General features: G+C 35.9%; 1 protein-coding gene across 1 annotated transcript in view; it reads left to right on the forward strand.

The window, feature by feature from the left end:
• Positions 1-24,017, forward strand: part of LOC112046768 (protein unc-13 homolog B) — a 463,016-nt gene that overhangs the window by 43,311 nt on the left and 395,688 nt on the right. The window contains exons 2-3 of the mRNA XM_052886522.1: positions 19,307-19,336; positions 20,970-21,072. Coding sequence (XP_052742482.1) covers positions 19,307-19,336; positions 20,970-21,072 — 133 coding nt within the window. The remainder of the gene's footprint in view (positions 1-19,306; positions 19,337-20,969; positions 21,073-24,017) is intronic.

Consider the following 24,017-nt stretch of genomic DNA (forward strand, 5'->3'; position numbering starts at 1 on the left):
CGTTCAATCAAACAAACACACAAACAAACTCTTCAGATTTATAATATTAGTATAGATTGGATAGAAGCAGGCGCTACTTTGCGGAAGTTCATCATGAATATGATCCTACAACGTGCAATTGCAAAGATACTTGCAATTAATAATACTTTGCAATTGTACGTTGTAGAGTCAACATCTCCTGAAGATACTCCGGTTTCGGGGTGAAACGTACGTAGAGAGTATTTTGTCGGGCCTGAGTGACGTTGTCGCATGGGTTCGTCGGCTTTTCGCGGATAATAGCAAAATAAATAAATTATTATATATTATATATAAAGGCAAAGAGCATCGCCTTATGCTGTAAGGCGGTGCTCTTTGCTCCCCTTACCTGAGTGTTAAGTTAAGGTGTTAAGGTGTTATTACAGTAATTATAACAAATTGAAATCAAAATATGACGATTCTGGCATTAGAAATATACATGATTGTAGTATTTCCCCCGAACTAGCTCTGTCACAAAGAGCTCTATTAGAGTTATTAGGTACTGTTGAAGTACGTGCAAAGTTCTTTAACCAGCAGAAAAATATTACACAAAGATCATTGACCTAATTCTTGGTAAATAGTTTGAACTACTGAAGAACAGTTGCGTGCTCAGCTGTCGTTAAAACAAAGCCGGCTTAGTACAGAATTGAGAATTTCGTTTCGATTAATCCCTTGTTTATCGTAGCTATGATTTTTTCATAACTTTTCCGTTTCAAACGGCAACTTGTTGTATTTATAATGCAAAACTTCCATCGCATAAAGGTCAAATGGTTTCCAATTATTTCAACTCCAACGAGTACGCGATTTGAACAGTTAACATTTTTCATTCTTTTTTATTAAACAATCTTTATAGGTCCATAACATTTTTAGAATTAGGTCGAGCGCAAATTTATTCTCTGCTGTGTTTTTTGTTGAAACTTAAATCTATAGGCTCTATTTTGGAGGGTTGTCTCTAAATAATACAGTAGGGTAGGACAGGGCTAAAGTTACGCGGTCGCTGCAAAAATGTCTACAATGTCTATATATGTGTGTATGTATCTATGTGTGTATACTGTATGTATGTATCTATGTATGTTTGTAACTGTAAATATATTTGAATAGAAGAGAGCTGTTTTGTTATTTTAGTGGGTCTGCCATAAGAAATTTCATAATGATCAGTTTTTTAGTTAAAGCTTAATAAATTAAGTAATATCTGAAATAATTTTATTATAAGTCATGATCACAAGGACACAAAATATACTTTAGTAAAGATATGTTTTTAAGCCAAATAACTAAGTATTCTTTTTATACTCAAGTATATATAAAATATTCACTGGCCGGCTGGTTAACACACAAGCAGCCCAAACCTAGCAAGTTCCCTTTACAATGGAGTAACTAGGATACAATGGAAGGATTTTTGCAAATTTTCACTAGAAGGGGAGGATACGGGTGAACTTTATATAAACTTTTTCGTATTTCAAGTGCTTACTGTGCTAACTTTAAAGTGAAAATTTGCGAAGTTAAGTTACTGAAAACTGCCAATATTATATCAATAATAATTAAATTATTATTAATGACATATGTCAGAATTTGGTCATTTATAAAGAGGAAAAAGAGGGAAAATTTTCCGCAAAATTCAATGTATTATCCCATTAATCAATCAATTAAATAGGTGTTAATCTTTTTACGTGCTTTGCCCTAACGAAATTCCTATAAATGGAAATAAGGACTGGTTACGACGAATATCGCATGAATTAAATGATATTTGAAATGGAACGGTGTCCACTAAAAATGAAATTGGAAATGAATTCTGCTTTAGAAAATAATGAGCTATCAGGAGATTCCAATCTCGCGGTCGTTTTCTTAGTGCCTGCGATTGACAAGTGCGAACAAAAAGAGCCGGCGACGCTTTTAGAACAAGAAAATGGGACGGTTAGACGAAAATACGTTGAAAATATTTTTAGAAGCAATATAAATACAATGTATACACGAATGTTATTTAATAATAAAAGTTTTATTAGACATATCGACATGACGTTTGTTAGTAAAACGCGAAAATAAATAACACGAATATAAATAACCCAAAAAATATTCAACTGAGCGGTTATTTTAAACTAACGGATAACCCAGATATCAGTCGTGTGGAATGATTCATTACTTTTAGCCTATTTTACGGCAGGCGTCCACTGATCCGTATCGTACGGATCAATAAAATCTGTTCGATTTACGCGGGTCCGATACGTACTATGTCGATCAGTGGACGCCGACCATTAACGTGACACTACAGAGCTAGACCTATATTGAGCGTAGATCTACTTCACTGCGATTACTAGGTGGGCTTATGGTGAGATTACCCTGGTCAGATGGACGTCTGAACGTGCTTTCTGACGAACAGGGATGTACCACCACTAAAATTTCCCAACTGAGATGAATATCTTAGCAATACATGGATTCACCGTGCGGGTGCCGAGTCCATTGCGTGGCAGAGAGTAAAACTCCGAGCAAAGTTCAGGACTTGTGACCAATGGATGTAGGGTTAAGAAATTCCTTGACAATCGATTAACACGCCCATTCTCCGCTCGTATTGTTCTCCCTGCCTAGCCAAATTTGGTAAGATCCTATTAGAGCAGCTTTAGATACCCGTTCTATAGAACTTGTTGCAGTTCTAGAGAGGGAGAGGTGTTTAAGCAATTTATAGAGAGATTTTGCTGGTAATCTTCTCCCACGTACTTTTACGGCGTACATACTAATCACATAGCCATTATTAGTTAGAGTTCACTTTTATACTCTGGTCCTTCGGAATGTTTGTCTCCAATGGCACAGTAAACTCTACAAGTACCTACAATTCGTTTAGTTTGTTTGGACAAAAGGAAAATATCTGGTCTAGATACTCATAATAGCGACATTATGTATATAGACATTTACTAAGAATTATATTGAAAAAAGAAATGCTCAATATAATATTATCATAGCCCGCAGTTGTCTATCGTATTTACACATGCTATGGTACTTATGGTATTATATTTACTGCAAGAAAACTACTAGTTACCTTGAAACTAAACGATATATTTTCGACTTGCGATTATCATAAAATCACAAGAAGCCCTAAATACGTATTTATGGAAACAAATCGAGTTCAACAAAAGTAACTACAACACCGTATAGTATATATAATAGTCTACCGAACTAAGCTATGGTAAGACTATAATAGTATGCAATTAACAAGTGTTATAAGTTCGTCGATTACAGGTGGTATTAACTTTAATTATGTATGTTTGCAGAGGAGATGCATCAGTGTTGGTATAAATAAGAGGGTATTTGATGACGAGCTCACTCGTAGCTCGTAGACACCGTCACGCTGCCAGTTGCGTTAGTGATTCTGTGCAATAATGTTTTGTGTTGTAATTATTGTTTATCATAAATTGTATAGTGTGGGTATGAAGAACATGTCGTGCAGGGAAGGTGAGTGTTGATGCTTTATAAAGGGATCACTTAAACCTACTCTCAAGGTCACAAGTCCTGGGACCTACTCGAGGTGTTTCCTCTACCACAAAATAATGGTACGATCACTGTCGCTGCTACCTGCCATGATACACAAGCTAATTGTGTTTTTACATAATAAAAGAAAAATCTATTTTCAAATAAGTGTTATTAGTAAAACTGTGAGAAATATTTGCCATTTAAGCTCTTCCATTGTGCTTAAACGCAATCTGTGAATCCAGTAACATGAGAGATTATCTCTGCCGTGACAAACGTAATTTATTACATTCTTGCCGCGGACGTACTGGAATATTTTAATAACAATATTATGAATGTATTTTTTATGACGTACGTAACGTATATATTTCACTTACAAGTTTGCCCTCGACTTTATGTGTTTCGATGCAATGTAAGATTATAGTGGGCACCACTAAATAGTACTAGATTATATACATTAGTATTTACAAAATATTGAATTAAAAATTAAGAGAAAACATTTGTAAAAATATTTTCGTAATTGTTAATTTCTCTAAAATACAAGTTTCTCTCTAGAAATTTCTATATTAGGTACAACTACTGAATTTCTATAAACCAGTTCAATAGTTTCAAATTTCATACGGCTTATAATCTAACTACAGCACTGTTTCGTCGCTTAATTTTAGCAGGTTTTCATTTATATTTATTTAATTATTTTTATTATCTTTTGTGTACTTCTCCTTTCTGGTTCCCCTGTTTTATGTTAATCATTTTCCTTGTTTGTCATATAAATAAACGTTTAAGTAATTTGTAGATATGTTCTGTAACGCCCTAATTTTTAATGTGTTACTTGTAATGTTGTAGTTTATATATTTATTAACCCATTTGCATAGTAAATCTTTACTAATCTTATTATGTAAATGTTTTCTGTCTTAAATAAATAAATAAAAAAAAAAAAATCCAAAAACATTAAAATTTTTATTACTCAAAAGGATTAATATGCTATTGTAGTCATATAGCTATGGTGTGGAATATATATTTACAAATTATCTGGTGCATCTGCCTAATTGACCCAAAAAGCACAATCTACCCATCTTCATTACACGGGCAATATGTATGCCAAGTTACATCTAGTACAGCCTAATGGATGCAGCGAGAAAATTAAACAAGCTAATGAACAAAAACATGCATTTAGTATTTAGGAACTGACATCTGAAACAGCAACCATAAATTAAAATTCCAAATTGAAATTACATTAAGTAAAACTACCGGACGCCCGCGACTTCGTCCGCTTGGAATTTAGTTTTTTACAAATCCCTCGGAACCATGGATTTTTCCGGGATAAAAAGTAGCCTATGTGTTAAATCAGGCTATAATGTATCTCAATACCAAATTTCAGCTAATTCGGTTCAGTAGTCGGGGCGTGAAAGAGTAACAAACATCAAAATCATCAGTTTTGCTAAACTCCAGAGAAAATGGTTTTTTTCGAGATTGAAAGTAGTTTATGTGTTTATCCAGAGTAAAATCTATTTCCATTCCAAATTTCAGCAAAATCGCTTCAGTAGTAGCGGCGTTGAAGAGTAACAAACATCCATACAAACTTTCGCGTTTATAATATTAGTAAGAAGTAGGATAATATTAGTAGGATTAAATAGAAAATCATTATTAAGTAATGAGGATATTTTTCCTTAGAACGAGCTTTGGCAGAGCTCTACAACAACTTACTTTTTTAATTCACACACAGACACCAATAACGCAATTTTATTTTTAACGCTAAAAGTGAGTGTAGGTTTACTGAGAGTATTGTACTTCGGTTACAAGGAAGACATTATTTAAGCATCCATTTATTTTACAAACCTGTTTTAAGTTATTGTTAAAAGTGTACCTTGATTACTAACACTCGGGAAACTTTCCAGGCAAACATACCAATGATTGGAATGGGTTATTATTGTTTTTGTAATTTTATGTCACCTAAGAATTCCTTAATTCTCTACGTGTGTTAAGTCTGCCAGTCCGCATTGAGCCAGCGTGGACTAAGGCCTAACCCCTCTCATTATGAGAGGAGACTCATGCTCAATAGTGTTAATAATGATGGAACAACTTAAAAACAATCCAGATATGATACTACAAAGGTTGCTTGAAGTAGCGAAAATGGACTCAGCTCCTTAAAATAGAGATTAACAAAAAAAATTATATAACCAAGAATTGTCATAATTTTAAAACAAAGTAACAAATATGAGAAAAGACTCGAGCTCAGCAGTGAGCCGAATATGGGTTGATAATGATGATAATGATGATGATACGTTAGACTACAATTGTGCCTAATTAAAAGCAATGAATTCCCAGTTGGGACGCGCTTGTCTAGAAAATGTCTATGCATTTTTGCCTTCCAGGTGTTTAAACTATAGGCGATAGAAAACGCAACTTTAAGTATTTGATATTTATTAATAATAGTCACAAAAGTTTTATTATGGGTTGTTAAAATGTAACGTAGGTACTCGTAACTACAGTAAATGCTCAAGTTAAAGGTTAAATTCATTCGTTAAGTCTTCACTCACGTGTTTTTGCTGGCTTTCTTTTCCGCCAAGTATGGATACTAACATAATAAAACCTTTACATAATAAAAATAATTTGATTTTTGAGAATATTGTGATTTTTTTGTGAAAATATTGTACGAATATTAGTTTCGCAAGGTATGTTTGTATGTATTTGAAGTTGTTGTTTAGTGTATATTCAATAATAAATCATTTTCCAAGTCGGATGTGGTTTGTTACATCCCAAATTTAAACAGTCGCCGTTCGGCCGCAAAGCACTTGAGGGATTAGCCCTGTCACGCTGAACGTAATTCATTAACCCCTTGAATACTACGGACGCCACGTCTGGCTGGAATTGTGGGCTATTTATAGATGTGGGCTAATATTTCGGGAATATATTGGACAACGTCCTTGTGACTTCAATTCTTTGGGGTTTGCTGTGGCAGATAGAGATTTATTTCCAGCAAAAACCATATTGGATAAAAATAACCTTAAAATGTATTTTACAATGAAAAAATATTAAATGAAAATGTAGTCTGCTTGTAAATTGAATTCATCGATTCTTTTACGCTGAAACTGAAACCCAGATGCTAATTAAAAAAATCGGTTGTGTGTAAAGTCAGTTTACTGACGATAGTTGATCTAAAATACTGTTTAATATTCTTCATAGACTAGAATATATTTTATTACATGTAAAAAAAAGTTGGCAACCCTATAGCGAGGGAATGACGTATGACGTCACCTTTTTTCGAGTGTGCAGCCGGCTTCATTATATTATACTAGCGGACGCCCGCGACTTCGTCCGCGTAAAAATTTATGTAAACTTCTCTACCTCTACCGTACCCTGCTTGTAAACCTACCCAACCCTACCCTACCCTACCTCTACCGCTAACGCTAACCCTACCCTCCCCCACCTTACCCCTACCCTAACCCTACTCGTAACCTATCCATACCCTATCCTACCCTACCCCTAATCTACCCCTACCCTACCCCTACCCTACCGCTAACCCTAACCCTTCCCTACCCCTACCTTACCCCTACCCTAACCCTACCCTACCCGTACCCTACCCCTACCCTACCTTACCCTACCCTACCCCTATCCTACTCATCCCCTACCCTATACGTTCCATATCCTTCCCCTACCTCTACCTTGCCCCTACCCTACACTACCCCTACCTTATCCGTACCCTACCCTACCCTACCCTACACTTTCCCTAAATTACCATTACCCTACTTCTATCCTACCCCTTCCCTAGCCCTATCCTATCCCTACCCTCAGTAAAATTGGTCCAGCCTTTTGTGCGTGGTGCAATGACCAAAAGACTATAATTTCCCAAGCGACTTCTATGCTAATACTCTAAAGAGGTAAAGTTTGTGTGGTTGTCGGGGGTAATCTCTGGATTTACTGGACCGATTTGGAAAATTCTTTTACCAATAGAAAGCTACATTATTTGCGAGTGTCATAGGCTATGTTTGGTCCTCATATTCACACGGGAACGGGAACCACGTAATTGAAACCGCGGGGCGTCATATAGCGCAATTTTTCGGACTTTCAGAAATTTTATGTTATCTCCGAAACTATTTGACTAATTAACATACTGTAAAGAGCAAATCTTATCTCCATAATATCCTTGTGATTATTAAATAATTTATTTTATTAAGGATTTCAGTTTAATAGTAATGACGTAAATATAAGCATATAAAATTAATAATTTTTAAAACACTTAAAGTTACTATATCTGCTAAAATATAAAAGATAGATATATGGTGTCGCGGACTTTTTTGTAGAACTTTTAAAGGTTCAAAAAGCCTCCATACATTTATTTCAGTTATACGCAATGGTTGAGGCAGCGCATGCGAATAAGTAAGTTTTTCGGTCCGATATGTAAGAGAAAACCCGCGATAACTAAGTAGTTATATATGATAGAAATATAAAATATAGCCTATAGCACTCCCCGATAACGTAGCATCCTACTGGTGAAAGAATTTTTAAAATCGGACCAGTAGTTCCGAAGATTACCCCATTTCAAAGAATTGTTACAAACTTACAAACTTACAAACTTTACCTCTTTATAATATTAGTATAGATATAGAAGACGTTGTCACGTCAAAAAAAACATTAGGTAACTTAACCTACGTAATTAACTGAAAAGAAATACACCCTCTCATTGCTCATTTAAAAAAATACTAACTTATCCTACGGCGGTATTTCGTTTTACAGAAATAGATATACGAACCCATCAATATTAAATGCTTATACTAACTGAAGGTACTCAACAGCATGAAACCTCCTTTAGGCTTATCTGACGTGCCCGAGTAAATCCAAAAATCTGGTCTTAACTTCTTAGCAATATTGTTAGTTATACAACAATCAAACATTCTTCATCAATATCCATCAATATAAATCGTCTTTGTTAAAATGTTTAAAAGAGTATGTTCGTAGTTACAAAGTGTTTTACCGCGGTTAGTTGCCTCAACTGGTGACAGAAGGGCTGGCTTAATTTTTGCGAAAAGGATCAGCTTGGCTGTCCAACGCGGAAATTCTGCCAATATTCTTGCTTCTTGCATTATTTATATAGTTTTTAGAATACGTTAGTTTAAGTTGTATTGTGTTTTTTCTCAATTAAAATTGTATGAATGTATGGCATTCGGGGACTGCCACGGTAAAGCTAGTGTATAGCATTTTTTATCAACATAAGCAGTTATAATTATTTATTTATTTTAATTATGCAGTATTCTTTATTTTTTCTTTGGAAAATAACAAGAAATATAAGATTAAATATATAAAAAAAAAACTCTTTACGTCGAGCTGGAATCGAATTCTGGTTTAATAAGTTTTGCCCCTAAGTTTCACTCCACATTTTTTTTATTATTATTTACAAGTTAGCCCTTGACTACTTTGTCACCTGATGGTAAGTGATGATGCTGTCTAAGATGGAAGCGGGCTAACTAGTTAGGAAGAGGATGAAAATCCACACCCCTTTTCGGTTTCTACACGACATCGTACCGGAACGCTAAATTGCTTGGCGGTACGTCTTTGTCGGTAGGGTGGTAACTAGCCACGGCCAAAGCCTCACACCAGCCAAACTATATTATATATAGGTAGTTTGGCTGGTGACTATATATTTGCCTTGTACCAGCCAGATCTGGACCAATTAAGAAAATCTTAATCGGCCCAGCCGTGGATCGAACCCAGGACCTCCGTTTTGTAAAAGCACCGCGCATACCACTGCGCCACGGAGGCCGTAAAGAACTTGTCCAGTTGAGTCGATATGATAACGTCGAAATGTGTTAACTTGTTGCACGGTTTGGGTATTAGGTTTATTTTCGTTACAGAATTTCTTGATTCGGTCGCCGCGCAAAGCTATGCAAGCAATAGCTTAAAAGCCTCACCCTTCCATTTTTAGCATATCCTGCTTGAATATAAAAAATAATAGCGCACACAAACAGCTAGCCTATTAACCCAAATACATACTGTATACGTCGCGCCGTGGATAAAAAGTCTAATTATAGTGGAGCTTGCATTTATTTGCGGAACAGTTGTCAGGCGTACACTTGATGTATTGTGTAGCTTGTTCACAAATTAGCAAATCCGGGAGGGATTTCTCTCACACAATGCAATTTACCCTACTAGGTATAGGATAATCTCAGATACTAATATTATAAAGAGGTAAAATTTGCGGTGTTGTAGGGGATAATCTATAAGAGCTAAAGTTTGTCGAGTAGTAGGGGATACGGCGGCTAAAACTCACGTGATATTAGGTCGGAGTATGTCCGACTAGTTTCAAACCCATACGGGGCCCTTAGTCATGAGCTGGTTCTTGTAACACGGCACGATCCAAACTAATATCACGTGAGTTTTAGCCGTGTTTCATGTGTAATAGTAGGGGATAATCTCTCGATTTACAGAATCGATTTGGAAAACTCTTTTAGTAATGGAAAGCCATGTTGTTTGTGAGCGTCATAGGCTATGTTTTATATCCATATTTTTGAGGGAACGGATAATACGCGGGTATAACTGCGTCTGCTATTAAAAAATCAAGTTTATTTATACAGGTAATTCGGCTGAACTTGGAGTTTTAAGAAAATTCAATAAGGCATTATTTACTTTATCACACAAGCTAAGCTAAGCTAAACTAAGCTCCATATCCCCTCTCCTATTTGAAGGGAGGCTTGGCCCTGTAGTGGGCTGTAAAATAGGCTGATATTGATGAGTCAGAAAAATGCTGAATACATATCATTGTTAATTTTTTTTTCATTTATTAAGGAAAACAAACAGTTGTACATTTTATTTAATATTAAATTTATCTAGATATTAACATTAAGCCAGTAAAGTGTTCATAGTAAAATCTATACTAATATAATAAAGCTGAAGAGTTTGTTTGTTTGTTTGTTTGATTGAACGCGCTAATCTCAGGAACTACTGGTTCGATTTGAAAAATTCTTTCACTGTCAGATAGCCCATTTATCGAGGAAGGCTAAAGGCTATATATTATCCCTATATTCTTACGGGAACGGTAACCACGCGGGTGAAACCGCGCGGCGTCAGCTAGTAGACAAATAATTACAAAGATATACTTACTCGTACTTAGTTATTTAGTTTTGGCTCGAACACAACATTCAAAGATAAGTTGCAATCAGGAAACGAATTAAACATATTTTTCTGAGTGCAGACGCAAAATAATAAAAGAATAAATCATTATATAATTTTATCAGCAAAAAATTAGGTAGTTACAAATCAGGAAAGTTTTACTTATTTGCGATGTAAGAAACGGGATCCTCTAACCTGACCTAAATGTGATGTAATTGGTAGCTCTTTTACTTTGCTGTAGCAATATGTCAAAGTTGGTCAAACCATTGTACGAAAGCAATCATGATCCTGGTTTCTAAGGACATATTGCTGTGATTGAGGATCCTTTTGTTGGTGCAAATGAAGGCAATATTTTTAGGACTGCCACACAGCTTCACGTGATCTTTAAATTTGGTGTTTCGAATGTCTTAAGGAGTCCAATAGTACGAAAGTATTGATTATTAGCGGCCTCATCACCAGCCGATATCATTATATCAACCGATGGATGTCCACTGCAGGACATGGGCCTTTTCTAAGGACTTCCAAACATCACGACCCTGGGCCTATAGCCAAGCCAACCAACAAAATGTATTGGAATGACAGATCTGATCGACAACTTGATTACGTGACCTGTCCATAGTGAATGTCATTCCCATACATTTTTTTAATTTTCGAAGGTTTTTAGAAAGAAAATCGACGTACCACTTGACTAAGGCCTCTGAGCCGACTGCATCCAGCGAATCCCTGCGACTCGCTTGGCGTCGTCAGTCCACCTGGTGGGGGATAGACCAACACTGCGCTTTTTAGTGCCTGGTCGCCAATCCTTGGGACCCCAACGTCAATCGGCTCTTCGAACTATGTGTATCGCCCATTGCCACTTTAGCTTCGTGACTCGTAGAGCTATGTGGGTGACTTTGATCACGCAGAGATACTCCTAACATAGCTCGTTCTATCGCCCGCTGTGTAATTCTGAACCATTGTTTGAAAGCAATCACGATCTTCGTTTGCCTTTTCCTATTCTGTGATTGAGGACTCTGTTGTTGTGGCTTACGAAGGCAATATGTTTACGATTACTGCCACTCGTAAGTCTCGCCTGGCTTTTAAGTGCAGTGTTTTAGTGTTTTAAGGAGTCCGACGGTACAAAATGTTAATTAGTAGCGGCTTCATCACCAGTCGATAGCCGTCCAATTTTAGATATTACTTACTTTTTTAAGGACTTCTAAATACGTATTGAGCCACCTGTTTTCAACATACTCATGCATCCCGTTTCATATTGAGCATGCATTACATACCTACATTCGAAAGTGAAGTGTATTTATCCCATTAACTCACTTTGGAGTGGTAGGTCTAATCTCCAAAATCTTGTTACTGTAACAGGACTAGTGCTAACCCTAATCAAAAGCCTCGAAAACGCCACATGTCTGACAAATATTTAAGTTCATTCGAATGTTCTAGATTAAATTATTTTAAAGGCAATCTCCAGGCACGTAGTACATTACGTCACAAAGTGCTACGAATTTGGCGTTATTATTGAAAATTGGTGAGTGGGAGACGGCAGCCGAGCCTCCACGTACAGCCTTTCATTGTTTATTCAACACATAAACACCCCTAATTTTGTGTAGGTAGTCCTTTCGTATTGAATTTATATTGGATCTCGTATAATTGACAACTTATTCAAAGCTAAAGGTTTCACTTTTTTATATGTGTAATAGACTCACGGTTGACCACGATCTCACCTAATAGTAAGTGTAGATTGTGGTCAATGCGTTGAAAAATAATATCAACAAGTTTTGCCACAGGTTGATTTAAAATACTCGTACCGTAGGTAGGCATATCTAAGATATAAAATTATCGCGTCACAGTGTCTGTGATTGCAAACGTTTGGCTAGTTCGATTTTAATGAGTTTTTGTATATTTGGGAGGTAGGAACAGGAGGTCTTTTCACACTCCTAGTCCCACTAGTTTGTTATCGTGTTTTTTACTGAGAAAGAATATACCTAATATGGAACTTAAGCTAACTTATCTTAATGACTATACATATAAGCCTACAGGTGGAATGGTGGGAAGAATACTGGCTGCATTTCCACGCTGGATAACCAGGCTGATGCTTTGCGCAAAAAATGAGCCAGCACCACCAGTCGAGGGAACTAGCCGCGGTGAAATGATTCGGAGAAAATTTTTGGCACTGCCAGTTTACTTTCGTTCTCTTAGTTATTCGTTCGTTTTCTTAGTTATTTATTTATCTTTTTTTTTTAAATTTTTAACAATGTTGATAAAATACAAAATAACACTATTAAAAATTTATAAATAATAATTCAACCCCCCCCCGCTGCGCGACATTTGAGTACCCAAGCAACCGGTGGTCAGGGTTCCAGAGTGAGGAACCTCCTCACGCGTCGTCTCAAGAATAACTGCCTTCTGTATCCGACCCTTGAACCAACAATTTAGCGAAAGCTTCTTGAGATGTTGGTCGAAGCTTTTTGCTATAAGACCATTGTGTTAGATTTTTAATTATTTAAATAATTATAAATACATAAGACAACATATAAAAACTCCTTCTTCTAGATAAATATTTTAATCTGTACTGTTTATTAATGATTATGGTTTTATTCTGAGGTTTGGTTGGATTGTGGTCTATGAAAAAGGATGATGACATGTTAAGTGGTGTTAAGTAAACTTAATTAATGTATTAACCATCTACTAAAGTAACAATTTGTTTAAGAAGGAGTAATAAGTTATTTGGAATACAGTTTAATCATTACAGCTTGTGTTATTTTATTCCTATTTTATTAATTGATTGAAACGACTATCGGATCAATAATAGTTGACTCAACATTCCAATAGTGTTCAACATAGTGTTCTTAGTATTATTATATATTATATGAATGTTTACATGGCAGAGTAACGTTTGCCAGGTCAGCTAGTTATTAATAAACGATCGCCCGATTTATAAAGTGAGTGCCATTATATTCGCAGTAAATTAATAACTCATATCAAGTTGTTATAAATAAAATAGTTAGGGGATTATAAATAGACAAAGGCTCTCGATTGGCCACTCCCTCGGATAAATCCCAAACGTGTAAGCCTGTTTCAGATAGATTATGTAAATGGTGTAGAAGCGATCCCATAATAGTATTGTTGTTAGTATACGAGCTTAGTCAAAGATGGCCGGATAACGTCTTCAAATGTTCACATTTACAAACCTTTTCATATTATTTTCCTTTGTTTTTTATGAATAATAAATATTTTTTTCCTTCAAATCAAATCAAATCAAAATTCATTTATTTCAAGTAGGCTCAGTTTACAAGCACTTTTGACACGTCAGTTGACTATTTGTAAAGATTCTACCACCGGTTCGGAAGGCAGGTTCTGCTGAGAAGATACCGGCAAGAAACTCAACAGTTGCTCTTTTGAAAAAGTCATACAGTATTATAATTTACAATTGATAACAATTACAATTTCTTATAGTTTTATTTCCTGTGTGAAGGTGGAAGCTGATCCAATGGCCTCCAAGCGCCTTTCGTTTGAACCTACGGGTTCCTGAATAATTAATTTGGACGAGATATATTTAGGTTTCAGGCAGAGATCGTTTCGAATTGAAAATAATTTACGTAACCTTAATAGAAAAATTGTCGTTTTCGTTCGAAAATGGACGTGGTTTTATTTAATACTAGTGGACGCCCGCAACTTCGTACCCGTGAAATATTGTTTTCACAAATCTCGCACAAATCACAAAGATTGATAGTGTAGTGTTAAGTGTTACATGGGAAATCACGTGAACAAAGTGACCTAAAGACGTAATAGTTAGTGAAAGACTAAGATTAAGTTATTGAACATTATCTTAGTATAATAATAATATATTGTAAGTTTGGGTTAAAGGTTAATCACTAATTAGTCACATAAGTAGGCTATATCGTAATTTTATGAAGAACCAGATTGGTACTTTACAACAGAGAAAAAAAAAAACAAATCTCGCGGGAACCATATATTTTTTCGGAATAAAATGTAGCCTACATGTTGTTCAATAATCTCCTCTATCGTCCAGTGAATGTACCATTTAAATCGGTTCAGGCGTTCCAGAGATTAGCCCAGACAAACAGACAGACAGGCAAAATTTTAAAAAGCTTGATTATTTAGTATAAAACACTTTAAAAACTCATGTGTCAAAGTACTCATCAAAACATCATCATATTTTTTTGTACTAAAACAGAAAAACTACAGGCATTCTCGAGTTTTTAACGATTGTGTTGGATAGCGGTACTATTCAAATTATTGAGCCAAAAAAATTACAAATATTAAAAAAAATTGCGACCATGGTAGTTATTAATAGCATAGGGTGTCAAAAAAAAAATAGAATATTTTTTTTCATGTAGATACGTTATCGATACCTTTCTCTGAAAAATAAGCATTTGAGCAAAAAAAAAATATAATCCAACTCTGATTATATATTTTATTTAAAAATACGGATATACGAATACTTACAGATGGATTAGAAAAGTTATTCTATAATATATACTTACAAATGGATTAAAAATTTACTTTTTGCGAAAGAAACTTATTTATTTGCTTGGCAGGTCTTCGACAAATCTTATAAAAGAGCAAATATTCAAATTAAAATAAAAAAAAATCTAAGCCTATAGGGATTTAGGACGAATGTTAGCTGGTTATAAAACTATCGGTTTTATTTGTATCCCTTTTAAAAGAAGGCTAGGCCTTTTCCTCTAAGATATTTATTTTACAGGCCACGACCGTTATTTCTGAGTTCGACGTTTGTGCTACAAATGTCGCAAATATATTTGTATTTCAAATCTAGGTTAGGTTACTCGACAAACAACAAAGTCGTAAAATATTATGGATTACTTACCTTCTCATTTTCCTGGATCTGTGATCCAGTACGATTTTCTAGAGTTTTGCAAATCAATGCGTAGTTTTTTGTATATGTTTGTTTTTTGTAGCCAATGTTGCTTCGGATCACGAGTTCCCGGCGTCTAGTCTAGGGTTTGATTATAAAATACTGTTTTAGCTCAGAATACAAAAATACACAAAATACAGTGTTTCTTTGTATTCTGAGTATTTTACTATTTCTTTGTTCTAAGAAATATTCATTCCGGATGCATTCTCAGCCCGGTGTTGGGATGTTAGTGGTATCACACCCCCGTGCAACAAAGCACGTTATAGCTTGGCAAGTTCGATGACGACACTCCCATGATATGCGGGTGACGCGGGTGTGTAATCGGGGAAGTGAGGTGCACCAATCGCGGGTTTTTCATTCATCGCTACACGCCCCCCGGCCCGCGCGTACTATCTGGAGTGTTATGAACGAATTTGCCAAACTATAGGAATTCACACAGAATTGTTTGACGGCCTCCATGGCGCAGTGGTATACGCAGTGGACTTACAAGTCGGAGGTCCTGGGTTCGATTCCCGGCTGGACCGATTGAGGTTTTCTTAATTGGTCCAGATCTGGCTGGTGGAAGGTTTTGGCCGTGGCTAGTTACCACCCTACCGACAAAGACGTATCGCCAAGCGATTTAGCGTTCCGGTACGACGTCGTGTAGAAACCGAAAGAGGTGTGAATTTCATCCTCCTCCTAACAAGTTAGCCCGATTCCATCTTAGATTGCATCATCATTTAGCATCAGGTGAGATTGTAGTCAAGGGCTAACTTGTAAAGAATAAAAAAAAAATTAAGTTTGATATTACACAGCTTCAAAGGGCCGTTAGATCTGAGTACAAACTTAATGATTCCACGCGTTACAGAGCCAAAGAGTCCCGACAGACGTAGACGGGCAGATGGACAGCAAAGTGATGCTATAATGGTTCTGTTAAATCTATTTGGAGAACGGTACCCTAAAAACTAGTCTCATTTTAAAGCATGTCGAGATTCTGCTGCAGTTTCAGAAGTACCTATTTGGATTACTTGGGATAAAAAGTTCCTCAAAAATACAAACTTTACGTTGTTATTTTGAGACTGCAAAACGACTTTTTTACCATGGGGGCACCCTTTTAACTTTCGCGAGGTCAGGAAGATAAAAAGCCGGGTATTTGATAAATTGAACTTTATTTTGGGGCGTTACGAGATGACACTGATTAAATACTGTATTTTGGCTAACTTTTTTACTGCCTTATGAAATTTCAGTCTCACGATGTTCTGAAAAAATACCCCTGACGTTTTATACGTTTATTTGCTTTGTCCCATAAAGTAAACAAGTTAGTTTTGTTACCTACGATGGTAATAAGGTAAAAATGTAGTAAATACTTATACTTAGCATATAAAACAAAAAATTGTGATTAAGAAAAACGACTTTCCGACTAATTTATTTTATTTATTATACATTTAAAAGATATAACTCTTATATAATTTTTAATCAATATGTTATATATATGTTATGTATACAAATCTAACGATTAATATGTACCTACGACGTCCCTAGTGCGTACCATTTTGTATGGGGCGTTTTTCAGGGTTCCGCGGCCACGCCGCAAATCTGACCCTTTAAATCCTTGTAGCTCCGAAAGTAATGATCGCAGATACCCTGTTACTTTTACAAAATTGCTTTACTATTAGCATACTCCTAATTTATATACATTTTAAAAACTGTCATCATCCCTATTGTAAAAACTGATGGTCTGTAGCTCGCAATATTTTTGATTTGATTTGAAAATACTTTATAATTTTTGTTTCAGAACCAGATAAACACATATCTTTAACGCCATCGAAAATGTAATGGTTAGGTTAAGTAGTTTAAAATTAATAACTTGTGACATTATTTTAGGTTTTTGGCTTCAAGCTACAACTTATATCGATCTAAGTTATTCTAGTTCTGTTACGTGTAGCACGCAACCACATTTTACAAGTAACACGTAATTTTATAAGCAAAGTAATGAATGGATATTAAACTTAGAATTTTTTGTATAATTGTATTAGCATCTTTGAGAGATTTTATCCGGTCAGATGACCTATTCACTATTTTGGTCTTTATTCGTCGTCATCAACCCATAATCGGCTCACTGCTGAGCTCGAGTTTCCTCTCAGAAAGAGAGAGGTAAGGCCAGTAGTCCACCACGCTGGCCCAATGCGGATTGACAGACTTCACACAAGCAGAGAATTAAGATAATTCTCTGGTATGCAGGTTTCCTCACGATGTTTTCCTTCAGCGATTGAAACACGTGATATTTAATTTCTTAAAATGCACACAATATATATATATATATAAAGTATAATAATATCATCAACAAAATTAATTATACATTTTATTAAATCGGATTAGTATTCTAAATTAATAATATTTTAAAAATGTATTTCAATAGTTTTTTTTTTATGTTAATTATAAAACAGACACCAACAAACTTTGTCAGCTATTTCTAACTTCAAAAGTAGACCAATTTTACATTTTATGGGGAGAAATTTAAGCTTAGCCTCGTAACAAGTTTAAAGAGTAGTTTCATTCATATATGCCTCTAGTAATATATGTATATCTATATCGCCCTCCTACGTTGAAATATTCATTCATACATTGTTTGTACATTAGCATACTCATATGCTCTTATTTTGTAGACATCAATAACAAAATGTATACATAGTAACAAAAATAAGCTTTTGCTTTTGAATGGTGAATTTTATTCAAGACGAAAGATAGACGCTTTCAGAGATATGAATATGTAAATATAAATATATCTAAAATAAGTTCTTTATCTTGCTCTTTATCTTGATGTATTTAAATTGTACATTAGCATAAGAAAATCGTAAGAGTGTCTCAGTTTGAGACAAACATAAAGGAATGTTACTAAATCCATCGGTCCATGTCGTCAATGGAATGATTGACGATCGAATTGTATTTATTCCGAAAAGCTTTCTAATTAAAAAGGCCCTCACCCATCGGTTTAAAGGATGAAAAGTATTTTATATCAAACTAGCTGACGCCGCGCGGTTTCACCCGCGTGGTTCCCGTTCTCGTAAGAATATGGGGATAATGTATAGCTTATAACCTTCCTTGATAAATGGACTGTCTAACACTGAAAGAATTTCTCAAATTGGACTAGAAGTTTTTGGAGATAAGCGCGTTCAAACAAACAGACCCTTCAGCTTTATAATATTAGTATAGATTTAGTACGTTAAAATATGCTGCGGGTCCGTTGCCTAAATATTTCCTGGCCAAACCATTATTTACTGTCATTAATAATAGTTTGACCCAGAGTTTTTAAGGTAACCTACTCGAAATATATTTTTAACGTACTAAATTTGAAACACTATTCATCCATTAAACAAATGGGTGAATGTCGTTTCTAATACGGATCTTCTACTACGAGTATTAAAACCGGAGTCAGATTTGCCCACAGAGGTTTCAGCACTTTGTAGCTACATATTTTCTTCCTTCTCGATGATAAATAAAGACTATATTTTTATATAGCTATAAACATAAACTTATAGTTTTCAGAATTTAAGAGTGTCAAAATATACGTTTTTTGCGGTATAAGCTACTGTATTTTTTGTTTTAGAATTTTGTTTCTTTCACAGCATTAAGAGACTGTAGAGATCCTTGAATAATTATGATTTATATTTATGATTGATATCTCCACGCGTTTCCTAGGTTAAGGGGCTTTTATAGAGAGACGGACGGCAAAACGATAATTCCGTATTTTCCTTTTAAAGTCCGGAACCTTAAAACAACTGTTTAAATTTGTAAATAATATTTTTCTATTGTTTGTTGTATTTTATGAATGCTATTAAATGTTTTTATTTCTTTTTGCAGTAAAAAAGGCGCGCTACGTGGGTATACAAGGTAAGACCATGTTTTACTAAACATTTCATTAAATTAAGATATTTTAGCCTATTTTTTAGCGGCTATTCTGGAACGATATTTTTTTAACTCGCAAGTGCGAGTTTCGAATTCACCTCTATCTCTCTCTGTTTAACACGATACTATAAAATGAGAAAGATAGCGTTAAATTCGAAACTCGAGTTACGATTCTCCACTTCTCTAACGATACAAAACATCGTTAGAGAATAGCCGTACTGATCTGGGGGTAGGCTTCTGTCGTGGCTAGATATTACCCTATGGGCAAAGACGTACCGCCAAGTGATTTAGCGTTTCGGTATGATGCTAAGTAGAAACCGTCAGGTATAAGAAAAATAGTAGTAGTTGAGAACGCTGCACTGCAAATTGTAGACGAATACATGCAAAACCTAGGACATATGATCTAGTTGGGTAGGTCCAATTTCGAGAAAGAGGAGAACCGCCGAATCCAACTCGGCTAGGCTGTATTCGGGAAACTTCACCACATCTTATCGTCCGAAATTTCAAAAACTTTTGTCCTCAGTGTCTGAAGACAGTGTGTTCAGTCTTTGAACAGTGCTTGTTGACAGTGATGACCTATGGTTCCGAGACTTTTCCGCTAACTATGGGCCTCATAAGAAAGCTCAGAGTAACACGGCGAACGATGGAACGAGAAATGTTTGGAGTATCTCTTTATCTGCGTGGTCAAATTAGAAACGAGGAGATCCGCAGAAGAACCAAACATAGCTGAACGAGTTGCGAAAACTGAAGTGTATTGACACTTCAGTTTTCGCAACTATGTGCCCCGCCCATTGGGGCGCGGCACATAGTTCGAAGAGTCGATGGACGTTGGGGTCCCGAAGTGCTAGAATGGCGACCCCGCCCTAGTATGCTGTGTTGGTCGACCCGACCAGGTGGACTGACGACATTAAGCAAGTCGCAGGGTTTCGCTGGATGCAGGTGGCTCTGTATCGTGATGTTTAGAAGTCCCTACAAAAGGCCTACGTCCTACAGTGGACGTCCATCGGCTGATATGATGATGATGATGGGTGGAATAAACTTGTACATCTTCCAAGTTAGCCCGCTTCAATCTTAGACTGCATCGTGAGTAAGAAACATAAACTGCAATTTATCTGTTTCCCAGTAAATAACATGGCGCAAATAGCTTTCGCTTCCTTTTTAATGTGGTTAATTAATTGCAGCTTTATTCAAAATTCAGACACGTTTAATTAATTACTGTTGGAAATCGGCCATGGAGTAAATTTTTGAATAGACTTAAATGTGACTAAAGTTTGCAGTACTACTTTTCTTATTTAAGTATCAGTAGGTATGTATATTATGTATAATGTGGAATATATTTAATGTGAAAAGTTACTCATAAAAATCTTGATAACCACTTGACGTACAAAGTTGAAATTTAGCAGGGAGGTAGTTAACAGTTAGTAGACGTCCGCTAAAAACGGACAAAGTCATGGGCGCCTGCTAGTTTGAGTGTAAAAAACATTCATATTTTAACATTTTAGTAGCTGAGGAATTTAATTTCTACCTTTTGTTGCCTTCATACACCAACAGATATGAATATAGGATTAAGGAAAATTGTACTTTACTGTGTAATCATAGAGTTAATTTTTGTTTGCAGCTCATCAATTCAACACATACGTGACACTCAAACTACAAAATGTCAAGTCGACGACGGTGACAGTGAAGGGCCCGACTCCGAGCTGGGAACAGGACTTCCTTTTGTAAGTAGTTTTATTGTTTAATCTACTTACATGAGCCTTGTTTGGGCAGACTGTTGTGAAGCTCTTGAAGTTTGCCACAAGCCCTAACTACACGTACAATGGATACCGCAGAGTTAACAAAACCTTAAAACACTTAAACAAAGGGATACCGAACGACTACTAGCGTGCACGTTATATAGTTTAAGAACTTGAAAAGTACGTTGACGAGATGCTTTGTGATTGCTTAGTAGACGTGAGTAGTACATCACGATTACGATGGTGCCAGTAAACTTAGCCACTAACCCTAAGACGGTCGGGTCTTCTCCGACCCGTATAACACGGGGCGGGGTACGGGTCGTTTCTGACGTACCTCGGAGCTCCCGTGGCGAGGCGCAGACACTTGTTCTGCTGGATTTGCAATCAGTAAACCACGTAATGAGCCACTAACCCTACACCTCCACCCTAACACTTTCTTAAGACGAGATTTGATTCTCACCCTTGGCGCCACTTTAGCAGCTTCAGCGCTCGCCTAAGATCCCGGTGACGCTAAGGTAATTAATGAACCTACCTAATGATAATACGTAATCAGAACATAAAAAAATTATTACCAAAAAAAATCAACCGACTTCAAAATCACAAAAATAAACTAAAAAGCGAAAAATAACATCAAATGACCTACCTTCTGATCATTTGAAGGCGGTGCCAAGCCAGTGACGTATTAATTAAAGCCGTTTCTGAAAGAACCATGGGAAAGAACTGTCTGAAAATCGTAATTTAACTTCATAATTTAAACGGCTTGAGTTATTGCATCACTGTGTCATGTCAAAAAAAACATACGCGTCGTATTGAGAACCTCCTCCTTTTTTGAAGTCGGTAAATAAAAACAAATGAAACCCTTTTGAGTAATATTCTCTTTGTGCATTCTATCGACTCTGTATCTAATTGTGAAACGTATATAGGGTGGTAAACGTATAGGGTGGTTTTCAGAATACCAATCGTATTCTGATATTTTTGGTATTTATACTTTGGTACCATATACGTTTTGTAAACACGATCTTACCTTAAATATTTTATTATTTCATTTTCATGTATGAATCGTTTGGGTATCCCACAACCATCCGATTTACCAGATCGCTTCTTCTATCTTTTATTTATTTAAGCCTTTACAATCTAAATTACATAATATTTATTACAGTTAAATTTATTACAGTTAAACTTCATCCCACTGCTGGGCAAAGGCCTCCCCCTTCCTCTTCCATTGTGTCCTTTCCATTGCTGATCGGGTCCAGTATGTCCCTTCAAAGGCAATCAGATCGTCTTTCCATCTACTAATTGGTCTGCCTCTTTTTCTTTTTTTCTTCTTTCTTCTATCTACTTACTTGTAAATTGAGCAGCTAACTTTCTGCATTGTTCCACGTATTCGTAGTTTTATTATAGTCGAATGGTTTTAAGGGTCGAATAAACAAATCCCTCAAAAGCTGGTTTCACAAGTAAAGGTGTCTTTCATAATGCATACACGTTTCTATATGGTTGCATACGTCATAAAATTTTAGAGAAATCAAGTCAAGTCAAGACATTTCAACTTTTTGAAAATACCAACCAAACTATGAGGAAACAATTAAGTCCCATAAAATGGTCAAAGCTAGATTTTATAGCCTCGTAACTAACAGGAAGGAAGGATGATTACCTTGTTAAAATTCAGTTTAACATCGTTACAATTAATGTAGAGCCTATCACGGCTCTACATTAATTGTGCCCAGTGGATATGACCTCTGCCTCCGATTACGGAGGATGTGGGTTTGAATCCGGCTCGGGGCATGTCTTACACCAGGGCACCTCCAACTTTTCAGTTGTGTGCATTTTAAGATATTAAATATCACGTTTCTTAAACCATGAGGGAAAAACATTGTGACGAAACCTGCATACCAAAGAATTTTCTCAATTCTCTGCGTGTGTGAAGTCTGCCAATCCGCATTGGGCCAGCGTGGTGGACTAATAGCCTAACCCCTCTCATTCTGATAGGAGACTCGAGCTCAGCAGTGAGCCGAATATGGGTTGATAATGATGATGATGATAATTAATTAATGCGAGGTTTGAACTAAGATATCCTAAAATGTGTGTTTCATCATTGGTTTCCTATTTAGCTTCGACTGAATAGCCTGCATGTGAAACGGTTCATACATTTTAGGTCTATACGTGGCTTACAATATGATTTTTTGTGAAAACGTCTTAGTGGTACCCATATCACTGAGATTAGGCCAAGATGAATGAAGCATGGCCTTTGATCCGAATTATTTATGATACGTCATGTTGGTGGCATTTGTCGTTGTAATATGAGCTCTGTGAACGAGAAAATAAGGTTGATTACGGTGATTGTTTACTCTCAATAATTATTTAACGCAACGTGATCATGCCGTATTATGTTTAGGCTGTAATTTATGATTTGGTTGGGCGAGATTACCTATCCTATGATACAGTGCGTAACAGTGAAATTAGTGAAATACGCAGATCATTAATAAAATAATGTAGAACAGTCATTGTTTTATGTTGCATTTAAATATGAATTCTATCATGCATTACAAGTTAAAATAAAAGTACGTACTAAACTTAAGTACTAATTGTATTCACTCCTGTATTAGGTAGAAACTTGTATTACTAATTAATAACTGCTAGTCAAGTGTCTATACTAATATAGTAAGTGTAAGAAAGTCGTCGTCGTTATCAACCCATATTCAGCTCACTGCTGAGCTCGAGTCTCCTCTCAGAATGAGAGGGATGTAAGATAGTATATAATATAAAATAAAAAAAATATATAATAAAATAATGTAAGAGAGTATGTCTGACTACAATGGGTAGGGGTATGGTAGGGGTAGGGTATGGGTAGGGTAGGGGTAGGGTAGAGGTAGGTTGGAGGTAGGTTAGAGGAAGGTATATTTATAATTGAAGTAGGTATTAGTCAGTGATTT

Source organism: Bicyclus anynana, chromosome 17 (genome assembly GCF_947172395.1).
Source record: "Bicyclus anynana chromosome 17, ilBicAnyn1.1, whole genome shotgun sequence".
Lineage (NCBI taxonomy): Eukaryota > Metazoa > Arthropoda > Insecta > Lepidoptera > Nymphalidae > Bicyclus > Bicyclus anynana.